The sequence below is a fragment of the Colletotrichum acutatum genome, assembly GCF_030867785.1.
Source record: "Colletotrichum acutatum strain CBS 112980 chromosome Unknown BDZ83scaffold_35, whole genome shotgun sequence".
Lineage (NCBI taxonomy): Eukaryota > Fungi > Ascomycota > Sordariomycetes > Glomerellales > Glomerellaceae > Colletotrichum > Colletotrichum acutatum.
This window is the reverse complement of record NW_026849029.1, coordinates 80163-95604: the sequence shown is the minus strand read 5'-3', so window position 1 is coordinate 95604 and position 15442 is coordinate 80163. Positions and strand designations below refer to the sequence as shown.

At 54.0% G+C, this 15442-nt stretch overlaps 3 protein-coding genes across 3 annotated transcripts; all 3 read left to right on the top strand.

The window, feature by feature from the left end:
- Window positions 1–6945: 6945 nt before the first annotated feature.
- On the top strand, window positions 6946–8757 carry BDZ83DRAFT_545661 (uncharacterized protein; the record flags this gene model as incomplete). The annotated part of the gene is made up of 1 exon (XM_060503446.1): window positions 6946–8757. A coding segment is annotated over one exon (1812 nt), but the record flags the coding sequence as incomplete, so codon positions are not given.
- Window positions 8758–12203: 3446 nt separating this feature from the next.
- BDZ83DRAFT_751125 (uncharacterized protein) lies at window positions 12204–12998 on the top strand (the record flags this gene model as incomplete). The annotated part of the gene is made up of 4 exons (XM_060514014.1): window positions 12204–12443; window positions 12528–12691; window positions 12777–12899; window positions 12953–12998. 4 exons carry the CDS (start codon window positions 12204–12206, stop codon window positions 12996–12998), a joined length of 573 nt encoding a protein of 190 aa, XP_060366129.1.
- Window positions 12999–13684: 686 nt separating this feature from the next.
- Window positions 13685–15424, top strand: BDZ83DRAFT_617112 (uncharacterized protein). The gene has a single exon (XM_060508008.1). The coding sequence runs from the start codon at window positions 14071–14073 to the stop codon at window positions 15226–15228; it is 1158 nt and encodes a 385-aa protein (XP_060366128.1). The 5' UTR covers window positions 13685–14070; the 3' UTR covers window positions 15229–15424.
- The last annotated feature ends 18 nt before the right edge of the window (window positions 15425–15442 follow it).

Here is a 15442-nt window from a genome sequence, read left to right as displayed (position 1 = left end):
ATCTCCAGCTCCAATTAACGTCAATATATGCGCCCCCGCACACCGTCTCCTGGACGGAGACAGCCCGAAGACCCGGACACCTTCCCCGGACACCTTCCCCGGAGCGGTCGACCACGAACCCCGGGTCATTATCCCGCTTCACGAAAGGCTTTCTGGGTTAACCCCACTTCACTTCACCGAGAACAGTTTCGTCCGGGTGTCCGGGACAAAGGGTCCAGTCAGTAAAGTAAGCAGCCACGCAGACTATACACTTTTGTGTCTTCCCCGGCCCGCGAAAGTTATCTTCCAAGACCGGACGCCTTTGGCAGACTTTGGTTCGGCGGGTTGTTGGCCTCAAAAACAGATGAAAGTGAGGCGAAGGAGGGTCCTGGTTGCGGGCCCTTCCGTATGAGCAGAGTTTTTGTCTGTATTGGCGCCAGCTTCGGCAATTACTGAGTCTGCTGCTACATGCCACAAACCTACCGCATCCTGTCGTCAACTTTGAGGCATGCTCCTGAGAACAGAAGATGCGTTCTGATGGGCTGACGAGAGATGGCAGCAACTTGAAGCTAAGCCGCATAGTCTATCGGTTTGCGCCTTGTCTAAGCCTTTCGTGAACTAGATCGACAGCCGGTCGACAAGGTCGAGCCTAACCACGGCACGTGGAAGAACGGACTACGCTTGGATAGAAACTAGTTCCATCACGCATGGCCAAGTGCCGCTTGACGGCGCATTAGTGCTCAGGTCGACTATTCAGTGTAGTCAGTGTCGTTGCCTGTCTTGCTAAGCAATACAGCTCCCGAGGCATCACCTTGGTTAGAAGCGCCAACGATATGTAAAGTGCCAATGTCTGCGTGACTGATTAGCACACTCAGCCGCATAGTTGCCAGCTCAGGTTCAGTTTTCGGAAGCTATATGGCCTCAATTCAGATGGCATTACTGTGCTTTCTTGGCACTGTAGTGAACCACGTGGGAAACAGACCATTCCAAACCTCGTCCACCTGCCCGTTGAGAGCTCAGCGTGAATTGTGCGTCCACTACATGCATCTTCCAAGCTTGATGGAGAGCATCATCTCGTATCAAACTCGCGCACGTAGCACATCAAGGTCCGCCTTCGTCGGCCGATCTGGATGAAACGTTGCGAGATCGAGATGCGAGAATAAGCATTTCAGAGTTTTCCTTCACTCACCGAATTAACGGTTTCCAGAGGCTAGGAGTCAGGACAGGTCACTCGTGGGTCAATAAAGCGGAGCGGCCTGAAATGAACAGCAAATGCCCTTTGGAGTCTGGACGGATGTGCCCGACAATGGTCGGGCGTGAACCCAACGGCGCTGTTTGGTGGCTTGGGATTGTTAGAACGGGGGAATCCCCGTCTTGGGCTTCGCCGGAACGGACGTTGTTGGCGGGTCTCCGGGACCGCCCCTGCCCAAGTGTCAACGTTGTCTGATGGGGACCACAGCAGACGAGAGCAAAAGCTTCCCCTGAGGAGCTTGTGTCCAAAGCGAAATAGTCTCGTTATTCAGCGAAGGAACGCGTTGAACAGGTGGCCAAGTCAAGCCAATTGGCAATGCCAATGGATAGTACACCATTCACGACAGGCCTGCTAGGACCATGTCTTTCGGCAGGGCTGTTTGGCGAAGCGATTGAAATGGGATGCTCCTTGTCTGAGCGGGAGAAAACCGGGGGAGAGTATCGCCGTTGCCTCTTTTCGGTCATCGGCGTGGCTGTCAAGACAGCCATCCCTTGTGTTGAGTAACCTTCGTCGCTTTTCACAGGTAAGGCAGCCTGGGGGACGTTGCACTTGTTGCCTTATTCCATGCGTTTGCAGCTTGCCTCTGCAAAAAACGCCGCAACCTGCAAGTGAGGGAAATACTGCGACAACAGCCGGGCGTCGCCAGAGCATAGCGGTGAGCAAGCAACGGAGACATGTCGAGTTGCATCGCATCTTTGGGGCTCAAAGATCAGCCCCATTGACCCCACGCGGCAGTTGCGGGTTGTAAACGCAGAAAGGCCCAAGGAGGATCGAGTCAGGACGGGCAGACGCAAGTCATTGCTTGTTTGGTAGTATGCTTTGCGCTGTGGCGTGGCATCTGTATGCAGGTTATATGGATATGCGCCTTGCAGAGAGGCGAGATGCTGCAGATGTAGGCCGATGGAGAGGGAAGGGCGAAGTCGAGTCTCGGTGGCGGCATCTGACCGGCCATGGTGTTGACGAGAGGTTGAGGTGGGTTGAAAGTGTGTGAGATGGTGCGGGGTGGTCTCCGTTCGGCCGCTGTATTCCGTCGGCATCGCCCAGTCAATAATGGTGGTGATATCCATACTCCCGAACGCTTAGTGTCGTATGGTGTTGAACTCAGGCCCGGGGGACGGCGGCGCGAAGAGGGTTCCAGAGTTTTCGACACGTCCCATAGTCGGGCTTGGTGCTTGGCGGTTGCATTGTCGACGACTGACAGCCATCAGGGCGAGGGTGAGAGGCACGACAGGCGGGTAGACGCAGGGAAATTGAGGCCGAAGATGCAGGAGGTGTTGGTTGGGTCGAAACGGGGCATGGTGTTGGATATGCCGCTGGCCGGACAATGCCACAGCATTCGCAGTGTACAGACTCCAGAGTAGTAGAGTCTTGCAACTGGCACTGGAACCTGATGTATGGGACTGAGCCCGACGGGCCAGGGGCTGTGAGGGGTCGCTCAGAGACATCCACTTGAACATGGACATGGTTGGAGTCAAATGTCGGATTACCGGCTCGGTGGAGCACACGACAGGCGACGTTGGACGACAATGGGCGCCTCAATGTCCGCGAGAGGAAGGGATCGTGGTAGTTAAGGTTTGAGAAGTGGAGGATGAGCGTGTGGCAAGCAACGAGACTGCGACGAGGCAACCAATAGCGACAGGCTGGTATTGTTTTCTGAAGCTCATGAGTGCATGTTTGGAGGGGCGCATTGCCTTTCTCGATGTTGAAGGAATCTGGGAGGGCGCAACATCAACGTCTCTCTGGCTGTGGTTGACCGTTGAAGTTTTAACGAACCATCGACGGAGCGGCATGTCGTTGGCTTGCTCCTGCCCTACCGTTTCCTGTTGAGCGTCCCTCCCCTTCCATTTCAGATTCACTAAGTAATACGTACCTTTCTTCCTCTGACAACCACGGAAGCAAGTGGGAAGTATCCAGGTACCTCAGATTCCAATGGCAAGAGTGAATTTGCCCGTCCCGAGGTTCCTCCTGCCTTCTCAAGATGTCCCATCTTCAAGCATGAGGACGGCGCGGTCTAGACTTTCTGGCCTCTTGGAGCTGCAAATGAAGCAATTTCTTTCTGTGACATCCAACCCGGTTAATCGATGCAAACGAAGAAGTAATCGGGGGAAGGGGGGGACGCAGCCGTGGGCTCCCTACGTGTTCATGTTTATGCACCAAACAGCATCTTCCATTGGCCCTAGTACAGGCCATTCCTAGCCAAACGCAATAATTCGCCAACCGTCCCGAACGGTCTTTGGGGACGTTGACGTCCCTCGGCCAAACTCCCCGTCGTCACCCACGCGCTAACACAATCTTTCAGGTCCAGTCACCATCATTTCCGCTGGCGCTGACGTCGGTCAAATTCCCGCATGCCTTTCTAGTTGTCACTGCGACCGACCATATCTATTAGTCAGGGACCCCGAGCAGTTCCCCTGCCCTACGCCTTAGCATCCAGTCCGGCGCCGTCAAACCTCAGAGAAATGGACCATACTTCGTTCAGCCCGCAGAAAAGGCGGGTTGCGACGTCGATATTCGAGTGGATGAAGGATCTTGGACAAATTGAATCTCGGGATTGAGCGTCCCTGATCGGCCTAGCGTAGATTCCCTCGTTCCGCCTCCTGACGGTGTGCTACCACAGCTGGATCTCTCTTTACCAGTCGGCAACAGCAGAGTCAGGTATCCAAAGCCATTCCACCGAGCACTGGAGAAACGAGGCCCAGACCCTTCATACCTTGCCTGGAAGATGGAAAGTCTAGGATTGGAAACTTCGCCGCGCCTGAGAAGCGCCAGACTCCAACCGATCAGTCCGGTATGGTCCTAATCCTGGCCTCGTGTTAGCTCATCAGTCCTGATCCACGTCAAGTCCAGCAGGACGTCATCGCCGTGATCGACACGGACGACAACCGGCTTCCCAAAACGGCAAGAGAGCGACCGTTTTGCACACCATCAACACCTTGCCAACAGCCATCAACCCGTCAACTGCATGCTTGCTACCACCAATGGCAGGGTTTTCTTTTTGCCTCGCCTTGGAGGTACGGAGGGCCGTCTCACATCCCTCCGCGGGAAGGCTCTGCTTCCTGAAGTTTCACTCTCCTGAGCCAATACCATCTGGTCGGACCCTTGGGTCGGAATAATTACACCAATCTTGGCTGAGTTCATTCCGCGGCACCTGCGCTCTCGCCTCTCCCTTGTCTCGGGACGCTTTTGCACTTTCGATTGAGGCGGCCATACATGTTATCTTCTGTGTGCCTACCTACTCCGTAGTCCTCTGCACAATATCATCATCATCGTCTTTGAAGGGCACATTCCATTGCGCATCACGAGACGTCAGCGGTCAGCAAGCAGCTCCGTTGCCAACAAATCAACTGTCGCTTGCAACGGATTGCATGTTTCAGTAACAGAGCAGTGCTCCTTTTGGTCCTGCCAGCTGGAAAGCCACAATCCACCTCGACATTCACGGTTTGGCAACAAATCCTCCGAGCAAATTTTGGCTTTCTGCTATTGTGCCTGATTGAGGACCAGAGGCCACAGAAAAGCAGACACCGAGACAGGAATTGCATGTCAACTCCAGAAATCCCCCCGTCTCATGCGACGTCCGCCTGGTTTTCATCTGAACTTTGTGAGAACCATCTACACTGCAGACGAAACGGCCCTAGCCAAGCAAACCGCTCCTGCATGTACCCTCTGACTGGCCTGACTCTTCGACCTCGAGTCTGAGCACCTTCAACTACGGATACTTAGGCTCTGTGGCTGATTGTCAACCCGGCTGTCGACGCGCTTGACTTGTACGGTGGTGGGCTAAGAAGTCTACCTAGCAGTGAAAGGAAAAGGCCACGCCACCCGGCACTGGTGTTATTCGTCTGCCGTCATCTCGTTGGCTGCCCCGTCACTGACGGCGGCGCTACTTCACGGCATTGGCATTGACGTTTACGCACGTCCGCCCATTTTCTACCAATCTTTTCCGTCAGCTTGGGGTAAGGTACAGCCAAATACTTTTGGCGATCATTTGCAATACTTCACGCACAGAGGTCAGCACCCGAGAAGAAGACGCTCTTTGGCATTTGCGCTACATGCAGCCTTGTCACTGTGAGAAGCGACCAGCCGCCGTCAAGTCCGGATAATCGCAGCCACTCGCCATCTTCCGAAGACCCCTACTGGAGGAACATTGCGCGCCCTGAGTACCTACTCCGTACACTACACCGTTCGACCAAGTGACATCCTTGGCCTTATCACCCAAGTCCTTGGTTTCCGCAGAATTCGCCAACGCCCGTACCGATACCACCGTCACGACGCCTACAGTACTTCGTACTTTTGTACGGATACACTACGGCCGGTCCCCCGCTACACCGAAGACAAGCTCTCGGGCAACCAGTCGTATTGTCCCATTGTTTGCTGACTGTCTCCCTGACATCCCATTCTGAGCTACCAAGGGGATAAGAATACACGGCCTGGAGAGGGCCCCAGTGCATCCATCCATCAGAATCCATCATCAAAGCGAACCCCCCGCGATCCTTGCTGCTGAGTCGACAGGGATCAGTCGACTCCTCTCTCCGTCATTGCGCCCGGGATAATCCCCCTCCCAGAGTGCTCGACGTCGCAGTGTCTTCAACCACTGCCCAACTTTTGCCCCCCTTCCCTTCTGGCTCTCTCTCTTGCATTTCTCGCATGCCTCAGCCTCAGTGACGTTATCTCTGTACTACAATACTTGGTAAGTAATCCTCCCTTCCTCCTACATACACACATCCCACTTCTTCACCTCATCTTTCTTGTACGCACAAACACGCCATGCGTATGGTCTATACTCGGCACAACCATCCACAGCGTATGGAACCATATGGAGACCTTGCATGGATTCATTCATCCTATTTTTGAGACTACGCCCGCCCATTCAGCATTTACTTGAGTCTCTTAACAAAGCTGACTCGCCCCTCTTTTCCTACGGTACTGCAGATGCATGCAGTTGGATTTCCACTACGGAGTACAGTCCACAACAGACAGACTGGGACGTTTCGACAGCGATCCGACGACAGAGTCCACCCAACTCCAGCCCGACCTGCTAGCCCGACCTCAGAACCCGACCTGACCCAGCCCATCTGACGGGGGTCTTCCACTACAAACACGACCAGAGGAACGGCAAGAGAGCAAACTGAAGTGATCTGAGAGGAGACCGGGACCCCGCCATCTCTCATCAACCAAAAAGAATCCACCTCACATCCAATCTCAGCGGGTATCCCAACGAGTTGCCCCTCCTCTTTCTCTCTTTCACTCTCCGTGCAAAGGGGGAAAAAAGAACAAAATAGAGCACCGTCCACTTGGTAGCTCTATCACCCAAAATCAGACAACAAAGTGAGACACCTCGACGCCCAAACAAGCGACAGCCCGAAAAAGGGCGCCAAAGCACCTCCAAGTCAAAGCGACCGAGAGGGGGAAAGGAAAAAAAAAATAGGAAAGTGAGAGAAGACGAGACCAAATTTCCTTAGGGCGGAATTCCTCACGTGGTTGCGACGTGCGTCTTGCCGCTACGGCCGTCCCGCTTCATATCCATCTGTTCAAGGTGGTCAGCGCCCAACCCAATTCCCGACTGCCCCTCCTCACCTCATCCTCCTCCCTCAACGTGCACCCTCGAGGCGCTGAGCATTCTGTCTCATCCAACTCATCTGGAAAGCACCTCGGCGGCGACAAGCGATAGCCACAAGTAGCACGACTCGTCGACGACTCGACCAGTCAACGTTGCCATGGATCACCGCTACTCGTCATCGCGGTACACCACCGCTCGGCCGCGGTCGCCGACTTTCAATCCTGCGAGGGCTTCGCTTCCCACCAGTATTGGCTACAGTTCCATGTACGGGGGTGATATTCATGTCATGCCCACGTCTTCGACGAGATATGCCTCCGGCAGTTCTCGAAGTCATCATTCCGGGACGCCGACGACCACGACCACTACCTATGCAGTCACCAAAGACCCCCTCGCCCGCGGCCCAGGCCTGAGAGAAGCTAGCCGCAATCGCTCTCATCGCTCATCGACCCTCGACTCTACCTCTGCCCGCCCAGTCATTGTTACCACGACCACCCGACCGCCGCAAGCCAGTTCATCATCGCACCATTCGGCGAGCAACAGACATAGCAGCCCGACTCGCGATGAGTATCGCTCCAGCGACTCAACATTTTACACGCAGCCTGCGTCATCCATACGTTCTCGAAGCCATCACCGCGGTGGCTCTTACAGCGCAACCATGGACAACGAAGAATTTACCCGCATGCGCGAGCGAACCCTCGATCCTACACCGTCTAGGCACGATTCGTACCGCCCTTCGAGGTCTTCGGCCATTTATACCAATACTTCCCGCCATGGAAATGCTCCAGTCGACATTGGCGGCACGGATGGCTACGAATATACTACACCAAGCGACTTGGCACGATACGATTTGGATCACACCCGACCTCCTTCACGATCACGAAGGCGAGAGAGCATCGATCGTGGCTACTACCGACCGAGTGTGAATGTCACGACGACTGAAAGCACTAGTCGTGCATACGATGTTGGACGACAGCGAGCAGGCCCTCCGCCCACCACCTGGGGCTTGGATAAAATCAATCGCTCCTCCACGAACGTATACGATCCGGCCCAAAGCTCGATCCCTCCTGCAGCCCCTGCAGCGCCTGTCCATCTACCAGTGCCTCCAAGCCCGACCAGCCGACGCTCTACTGGTGGTATCCCTTCTTCCATGGATGTCGCCGCAGCAACTTCCGTAGCGGCAGCGACTGTCGCAGGAGCAACTGCCTCTCGGCGGCCTGTATCCGTGTACAATGAGGGGCCTCCTCGATCCAGCCATCACGAGGATTACTACCGAAGTCGCGATGATGATCGGGCTCAGCGACAGGCTCGGGAGCCTGATCGCAAATATGATCCCATTTATGGCAGTGGTGACTACTACGACAATGGAGTCACCAGCCGTGGTTTCGGTATCCGTACAGACTCAGCTCCCGTTGGCGGCGATTTCGAGGACCGACGGAGAGAGGCACGACCTGAGTCTCGAAATGGTTATCGCCCAGACTCCCGTACTGGATATAGGCCAGAGTCGCGCGGCGGTCCCCGACCAGAGTCTAGAAGTGGTCATCGAACATCTCCTCCGGATGTCAAGAGAGGATCCGATGATGAATCCAAGCGCCGAGACGAAAAGGATCGCTCCAAGCGTGATTCAGCCCGCCTCGAAACCGACAAGGATCGCCATCTGCGGCGGACTAGCACAGCTAATGAGGATGAAGCCGAGAAGAAGCGCCTGCGTGATAAGTTAAGTGCAGGACTTGGTCTTGCGGCCACCGCGATTGGCCTCGGCTCGGCCGTGAAGGAGAAGGAGAAGGAGAAGGACGAGCGCCCCGAAAAGTCGGAGCGAGAGTCCCGGGAGCCCCGGCGCCGAAACGATGAAGAGGATCCTGGAGCTCGTGCTGCCGAGAGATACAAGCCTCGGGAGGAGTCTCGGGACCCTCGTGACCGTGCGCCCGTCATTGTCGAAACTCGCAGGGCTGCTGCCGAGCAAGAGGCAGATGCCCGTGATCGTGAAAAGGAGCGTGAAAAAGAGCGCGATCGAGAGCGTGACCGAGAGCGTGATCGCGACCGCAACCGCCGGGATGCTGAAGCCAAGCTCACGGGCGATTCTACAGCTGCACAAAGAGATGCGTCCCCGGAAGACGACGAGCAAAAGTCAAGACGTCCGAAGCGGCAGATTGGCTTCAATCCTACCAACACCAACGACATTCGGGAGTTGAAGGAGCAACTGGCAGCCATGAAGGATGACAAGCCCGAAAGGGTTCCCGTTCCTGTTGACAGATCAGACCGTGCAGACCGCGTCGATCGGTCGGAGCGCTCAGAACGTCCAGAACGGTCTGAGAGATACGAACGATCCGACCGATTGGACAGGCCCGAACGATCTGAAAGAGATGATAGATCAGACAAGCAGACATATGCTGATCTTCCGTTCCGCGAGCCACACAAAGAGCCGAAGGAACGCACACCTTCACCCAAGAAGGAGTCACCGCCACCAAAGAGAGAATCGCCCGTCTCACTCCCTTCAGCCGACTCAATTGTTACTTCATCTAGGGATGAACATCGCGACCGCGACCGCGACCTCACACCACCTCGTGATGAGAAGCAGGTCCGCGTTGTGTCTCCACCTCGCGACAAGTCCGACGCAAAGCCTCTCAAGGGTATCTTGAAGGCACCTAAGAAGTACCCCGAAGAGGACAACCCAATTCGTGAGGGTGTGGCACCTCATAAGGATGACAAGAAACTGAGGGAAGTTCCTCCTGGTGCCCGATGGACCAAGATCAGCCGGAAGATCGTCAACCCTGAGGCCTTGACCGTTGGCAAGGAGCGTTTCGAAGTCAGAGACGACTTCGTCATTGTCCTTCGCGTTCTCAGCAAGGAGGAGATCCAGGCCTATGCCGCCGCAACACAGGTCTTGAGAGGTATGTTAAGCAACTAGAAGCACTTGCTTTAACATCGACTAATTTGTGGAACAGAACGGAGACGTGAAGAGACTGGCAAGGACCGGGACCGCGGCGATCGCGACCGGGACCAGGATCGTGGACGTGACCACGATGGTGAAGATGACGACAAGCGGAAGCATCGTCATCACAGGCGAGAAGACGGCGATGATGACCGGTACGATGAGGAGCGCGACAGAGAGCGCCACCGCAGACATCGTCGAGATGAAGACGAGTACGACGACGACTCGAGGCGACGTGATGATCACCACCACCGTCACCGCGAGCGTGACCGCGAGCCTCTCGCCATTGAGGGTTGATCAGTACGGCAGAGGGAGATGTAAGAGGAAGCATGTAGCAGGAGAAGATGATGATAGTTGTATGCGCGGATCTTTGGTTATCTAACGGCAGCATTGGACGAGGAGCCCTTGAAAGCGAGAAGCGTATCTTTCCATTGAATTTATACACCTTTATATCTTATTTTCACAGATTTGGGACAGCGAGAGATATTTATGACTTCCACGTGTGGAGTGACTGGGTTCAGCGGCTATCAAGTCAATTCAAGAAAACAAAAATACCATTGGATTTGCATATGATACATCCCGTCCACTTTTTGCGTGCTTGGCTGTGAACAATTATCGCCCCCGCAGAGGAGAATGGGATCCCGAAGGACTGAAGGAGTGAGACCAGAGGTTTTGGAGGGTAGAGGGCCCAGAAATAATGGTCTCGTGAGGTGGTTTGCACGGTCTGGTCTTAGAGTTCGCGCGAACACCATGACGTACGGAGGTTAGCTTCGTGGGTGAGGGGTTTCGTGCTCGGTCTTGTCCGGAGGTGTGTGGCCGGCTTCTTGGGGCGGGTTGGGGGAGGAGGAGGCGTTACGGGATGAGCTTAGATGCGTCACAACGATTTGCTATGTTTTTTCTTAAGCTTATATCTCAGGTCTGTTGTAAACTGATTGAACGGCTTAAGCATTCTTTCATTGTTTCGTTGAGTGAGGTTGCTTGAGGTTGGGAAAGCAGTTGAAGGAGCGTGAGCTGGTTGGTGGGTTTGGAGAAGGGGGTTGAGGGTTCATCGAATCTGTGTCGGACGGGTGGCATCTCCTGTCACCGTGCCTTGCCTCACTATGACTGACTAGCTCAAGTCATACCATTCTCCAAGTATCTTTTCAGAGATACGATCGTCGGGCTGGTTCTACTTTGGGGGATGCTTTGATCTTGCCTTGAGTTGCAGCGCTTGACGTTCATTTGCGTCAATAAGGTGGTACTTGAGGAAAGTAGGGTTTGGAAGTCGTGCAGAAGGTAGCAAAACTGAGGCATTATCAATGTCAGGCGATTAATTTTGACCAAGCTGTTGGCTATGATAAGATTGAGAAAGTGCAAGATGAAGATAGCACCAGATGGAGGGGTATAATACAAAGTCTTCCTGTCCGGGAGGCCCGCTGCCTTCCGGCCGGGTGTGGGCCTGCGAATATACGGACGCGGATGTGGGACCTCCGAAAGGCCCGAGACATACTGCTTTACAATCCCCGTCTTTGTTACAAATAGGCTGGATGAACCCTGCGTGATCCCGGATGACGACCATCCAGCACCAACAACTCAACATTTCACGCACCACCACTTTCCAGGGGCTTGCACCTATCAAAAAAAAACCTGTAAGCGATTAGCCTCGTTGCTCTCTTTATACTATAGGATCCCTAGGACAGATTTGCGGTGCCATTTCAGCTTAGGGACCTCCAAGTCTTTGGCCTTGAGATCGGATACGGCGAGATGATCGTGGCTTTATATCAGAGTGACCGGGGAATGAAGAGGTGGTTGAGCATGCTGGTCGGTTGTTCTCAGGCGCACGCGTCGTGACTGCTACTGTGGGCGACTGTGCTCATGAAAAGCCCTTCAGGAATCTAGGTCGGACTCTCATCTGGCTCGACGAACAGAGGTTCGAACAAGGAATGGTTCAGTAATGTTGGCTTTTTGGCAATTATCCCACTCCAACTTTTCAGACGGGACATGAGAGGACCATTTTGAAAATGAAGCTCTGATGCGCATCGATGACTTCAACTTCGCTTCCCGCTCATCAGTTGCGAGTTGTCTTACAACCTTCCGCATCTTGCCCACTGGAAGATAAGGTGATCATTTAGAAATGGATGGCGTTCTCAAGGAAATGTGCCCAAGCTCTATGGAGATCATATGTTGTCGGAATATCGCTCCTCAGCGATGGACAGGTGATGTTGAGATAAACCCATGCAGAAATCGTCGTGCAACTCTACAGCGAAAATACGAGATAATGCATCCCTGCGCGGTTCGCTACCTTGGAACGGAAAGTGTAGACGGGGAATGGAGGCCGGCAATCTTGTACCTTCCTAATGCATGTCTGCCAAGAATTAGCGACATGACACCATGTCCGCTTTTCTACACAATAAAGACTTCGCGAATCCTCGATCTCGTAAGAAAGGTAGACTTGATTCAACGTCGTAGACAGCTTTCTGCTTCGGACTGTGAACCGCAGGACAAAGATGAGGATCTCTCACCTGGCAGGCCTCCTATCTCTGGTGTCCGGCACCCTAGCCGCGACCTTCAAGTCCTGCACCGCCGCGCAAATCGTCACCCTCGAAGCGGCCATCGAGCGAGCGACAAACAAGTCATTTGCGGCGATTGAGCATCTGGAGGATAACCCCAACGGCAGCGATGTACAGACGACGTGGTACGGTACGTTTAGCACCGACCGCTATAATCGCGTGTTGACGGCTTTCAAGGTATGTTTGGCGGGGCTTTTCAGTCTTACCTTCCCCAGAGAGAGAGCGGGATGCTGGACATATGAGTTAACATTGTTGGAACAGAAATTCGCGCCTGATTTGGCCACGACATTTTCATACGATTGCTCGTGTACCAGCACCGTCGTCTACGCGACTATTGGCGGCACGTACGGCGACGTCAGGATTTGTAGTGTGTACTTCAACGAGGCGATGCTTCCGCCTGCGGGTCGGCATCGGAATCAGTGGGAGTGAGTTCATGTCCCGACCTTGAGGGCACCTGCCTCTTCTCATAATCGTGAGTGAGAGGATTTTGTCTGACTGAGATTCAATTAGTACTATCATCCATGAGGCGACGCACTTTCGAGATGTGTTGGGAACGACGGACTATGGGTATGATGTCGACTACTGCAAGCAATTCGCGCTTGAAGATCCTGAGAAGGCGGTGAAGAACGCAGAGTAAGTGAAAAAAAAAGCCCTTCCTATAAGCAGAAGCAACTAACATGTTCCAGTAATCACGCACGCTTTGCTGTTGAGGTGCCGCCTTGGGGTCCCTAAGTGAACATGTCCGAGTCACCCCCAGACCTGTCTATGTTCACTCTCACACGCGCAACAAGCACGATGCCCTCTACAGTCAATAAATCTTCTTGATACCATCACCGGCTCATGTTTAAGATAGCGTGGAATAGCGGGTCTTTACCGAATTGTTCCGCAATCACAGGCTACGAGTCTGTGTCTCGTGAACAGTCCTTGCATCGATATTCAATAGTGGCATATACATGTATGAGATCTTCGTAGGCCCCTCGTAGGAGAGGCTGAGCTTCCAGTCCTGTCGTCTTTCCCTCGGGAATGCTTTCTTTGGGATTATTGCAGACTCGTAGTAAGTACTCCTTCTGTCAATGAAGCTGCAGTGGTTGATGACGGAGCGGCTCACGCATAGCCTCAACATCGGGTAGAAACGGAAGCTTGAAGGGGACAGAAGTGAGAATGTCCACAATTTGGAATCGAAAATATAAAGTTCTGCCTTGAGGATACAAAGTCACCAGTGCATCAAACATTTAGCCACGAAGGCCGTTGAGGTTGACGATCTGACGAATCGTGTCCGCCACAAAACTCAAATTATGGTGGCTACAGTGGTGTCAACCGTCTCCATCATCGAGAACCTCTCACCTTGAAAGTCACGAACCGTCTGGCTGCCTGGAAGCGAAAAACAATATATGCCCCGAAGATCCCTGTCCCGTCGAAATGCTTCTGACAACCTTTCTCCATCACAACCATGCCCCTCTTGGGGTGCCCTGATCTGTCCTATGATGTAGAATCCATATATTCCCCATAGATGCCGACCTTTTTCTCGTAGCTAGGTAGCAAATGAGATCTCTGGAGCCGTGACGGCCCTACTCCGCTATGCACCGTTCTGTCCACTCCTTAGCAAAGTCTGAAAAGGGGAAAGCAACCTTGTGGACTCCTCAACGAATATTTCCATTTCAAAGCTTAAGCCTGCTTCTTCCTACATACGTATATAAGCCCATCTCCTGCCAGACTTTTCCTTTTTCCCTTGCTACTTCTGTCAACTTTTCACATCTGTGATTTCATCAGTTTTGTAGATCATAACCTACGACAAACTCTCAAGATGAAAAGCATCACCTTCCTGGCCGGCATCCTGCTGGTCTCCGTCGGCCCCTCCCTCATCAACGCCGATACCATCTTGGGTCCGCGTCCGACAACCACAGCCGTGGCCGAGGATTCCTCTCTCGCGAATATCCCCCCCATGGTCATCCTCGAGATTATCAAAAAGAGGAAGGGAAAGGGGAACAAAACTACGACCGCCGAGGTTAGGGAGACGACTAACCCTGCAAAACGGCCTCCCTCTTTACCTATTATCATCGAAACTCATTACGAGGTGATTAAGCCAAAGACACCCAAGACCGCTGCTCTCGAAGCATATTCTCCTCAACCCACGGCCCCGCTTCAGGCGCGTAAGCAGCGAAGCGACGAGGCGGATGAGAAGACTGGGTTCTCCTTCCTCTGCACGCACAACAAGTGCCCCAAGGAGATGGAGGTCCCCCGTACCCTTGAACCCAGACAGCAACAGGAAGCAGACGACGTCGAGCCCTCCGCTGATGACGAGGACGCCGACTCCTACAGAGACTGCCCCAAGAGGCGTTCGCGCAAGGCCAAGCTGTCGAGTATGGCGGCTACCAAGACCCTCGAGCCCAGACAGCTGGTCGTAGAGACTGCCGCCGCCGGGCCCTCTGCCGGCGAGGACGCCGATTCCTACCTCTGCACACACGAAGACTGCCCTCATAAGCTTGCGCGCCTGGTGAAGCCGTGGGCCACGAAGACCCTCGATCCCAGACAGCCGGTTGTGCCGACTAGCACTGCCGTGCCCTTTGCGGACGAAAAGGAGGGGGCGGAGGAGATGGATGATGAGTACTACGCCATGCCGCCTCCTCGTACCCGTCGCTTGCGTTGCAAGGGAAGACACAGCAGAACCGCTTCCAGCACGGCGACTCCTACTTCTTCCACCACTTCGTCGACCACCTCGTCTGCCATCTCGTCCAGCACCGGCACCGTCACCGTCACCGTGACGCCGACTGTCACTTCCAGCTCGAGCTCTCCCTCTACCACCACCAGTACCTCCTCCTCCACCTCCTCCTCCACTTCCACCACCGCACCCGATGGCGCTGTCACGCGCACCACTACCGTCACCGTGACCGCAGACCCGACCTACACCCCTACTTACCTCCTGAAGCCGTACCCGACGACCTTCCGTAAGGTCCGAGCTTAAACGCGGTTCTGCTGGAATGTCTATGATGGGTGTTTGTTTGTTTCCTGGGTGTAATGAAGCTTAGGTTAATGAAGAAAGTTATGGTGTATTCGGGGTTTGTTTGCCAGCTTTTCAGCTGGAGCAGTCTATTCGGCCTTAAGTACGCTTAGTGAGATAGGCCAGAGTGAATTCAATTATCGTTCAGTCATACCGGATGTTGTCCATACCGTGAACT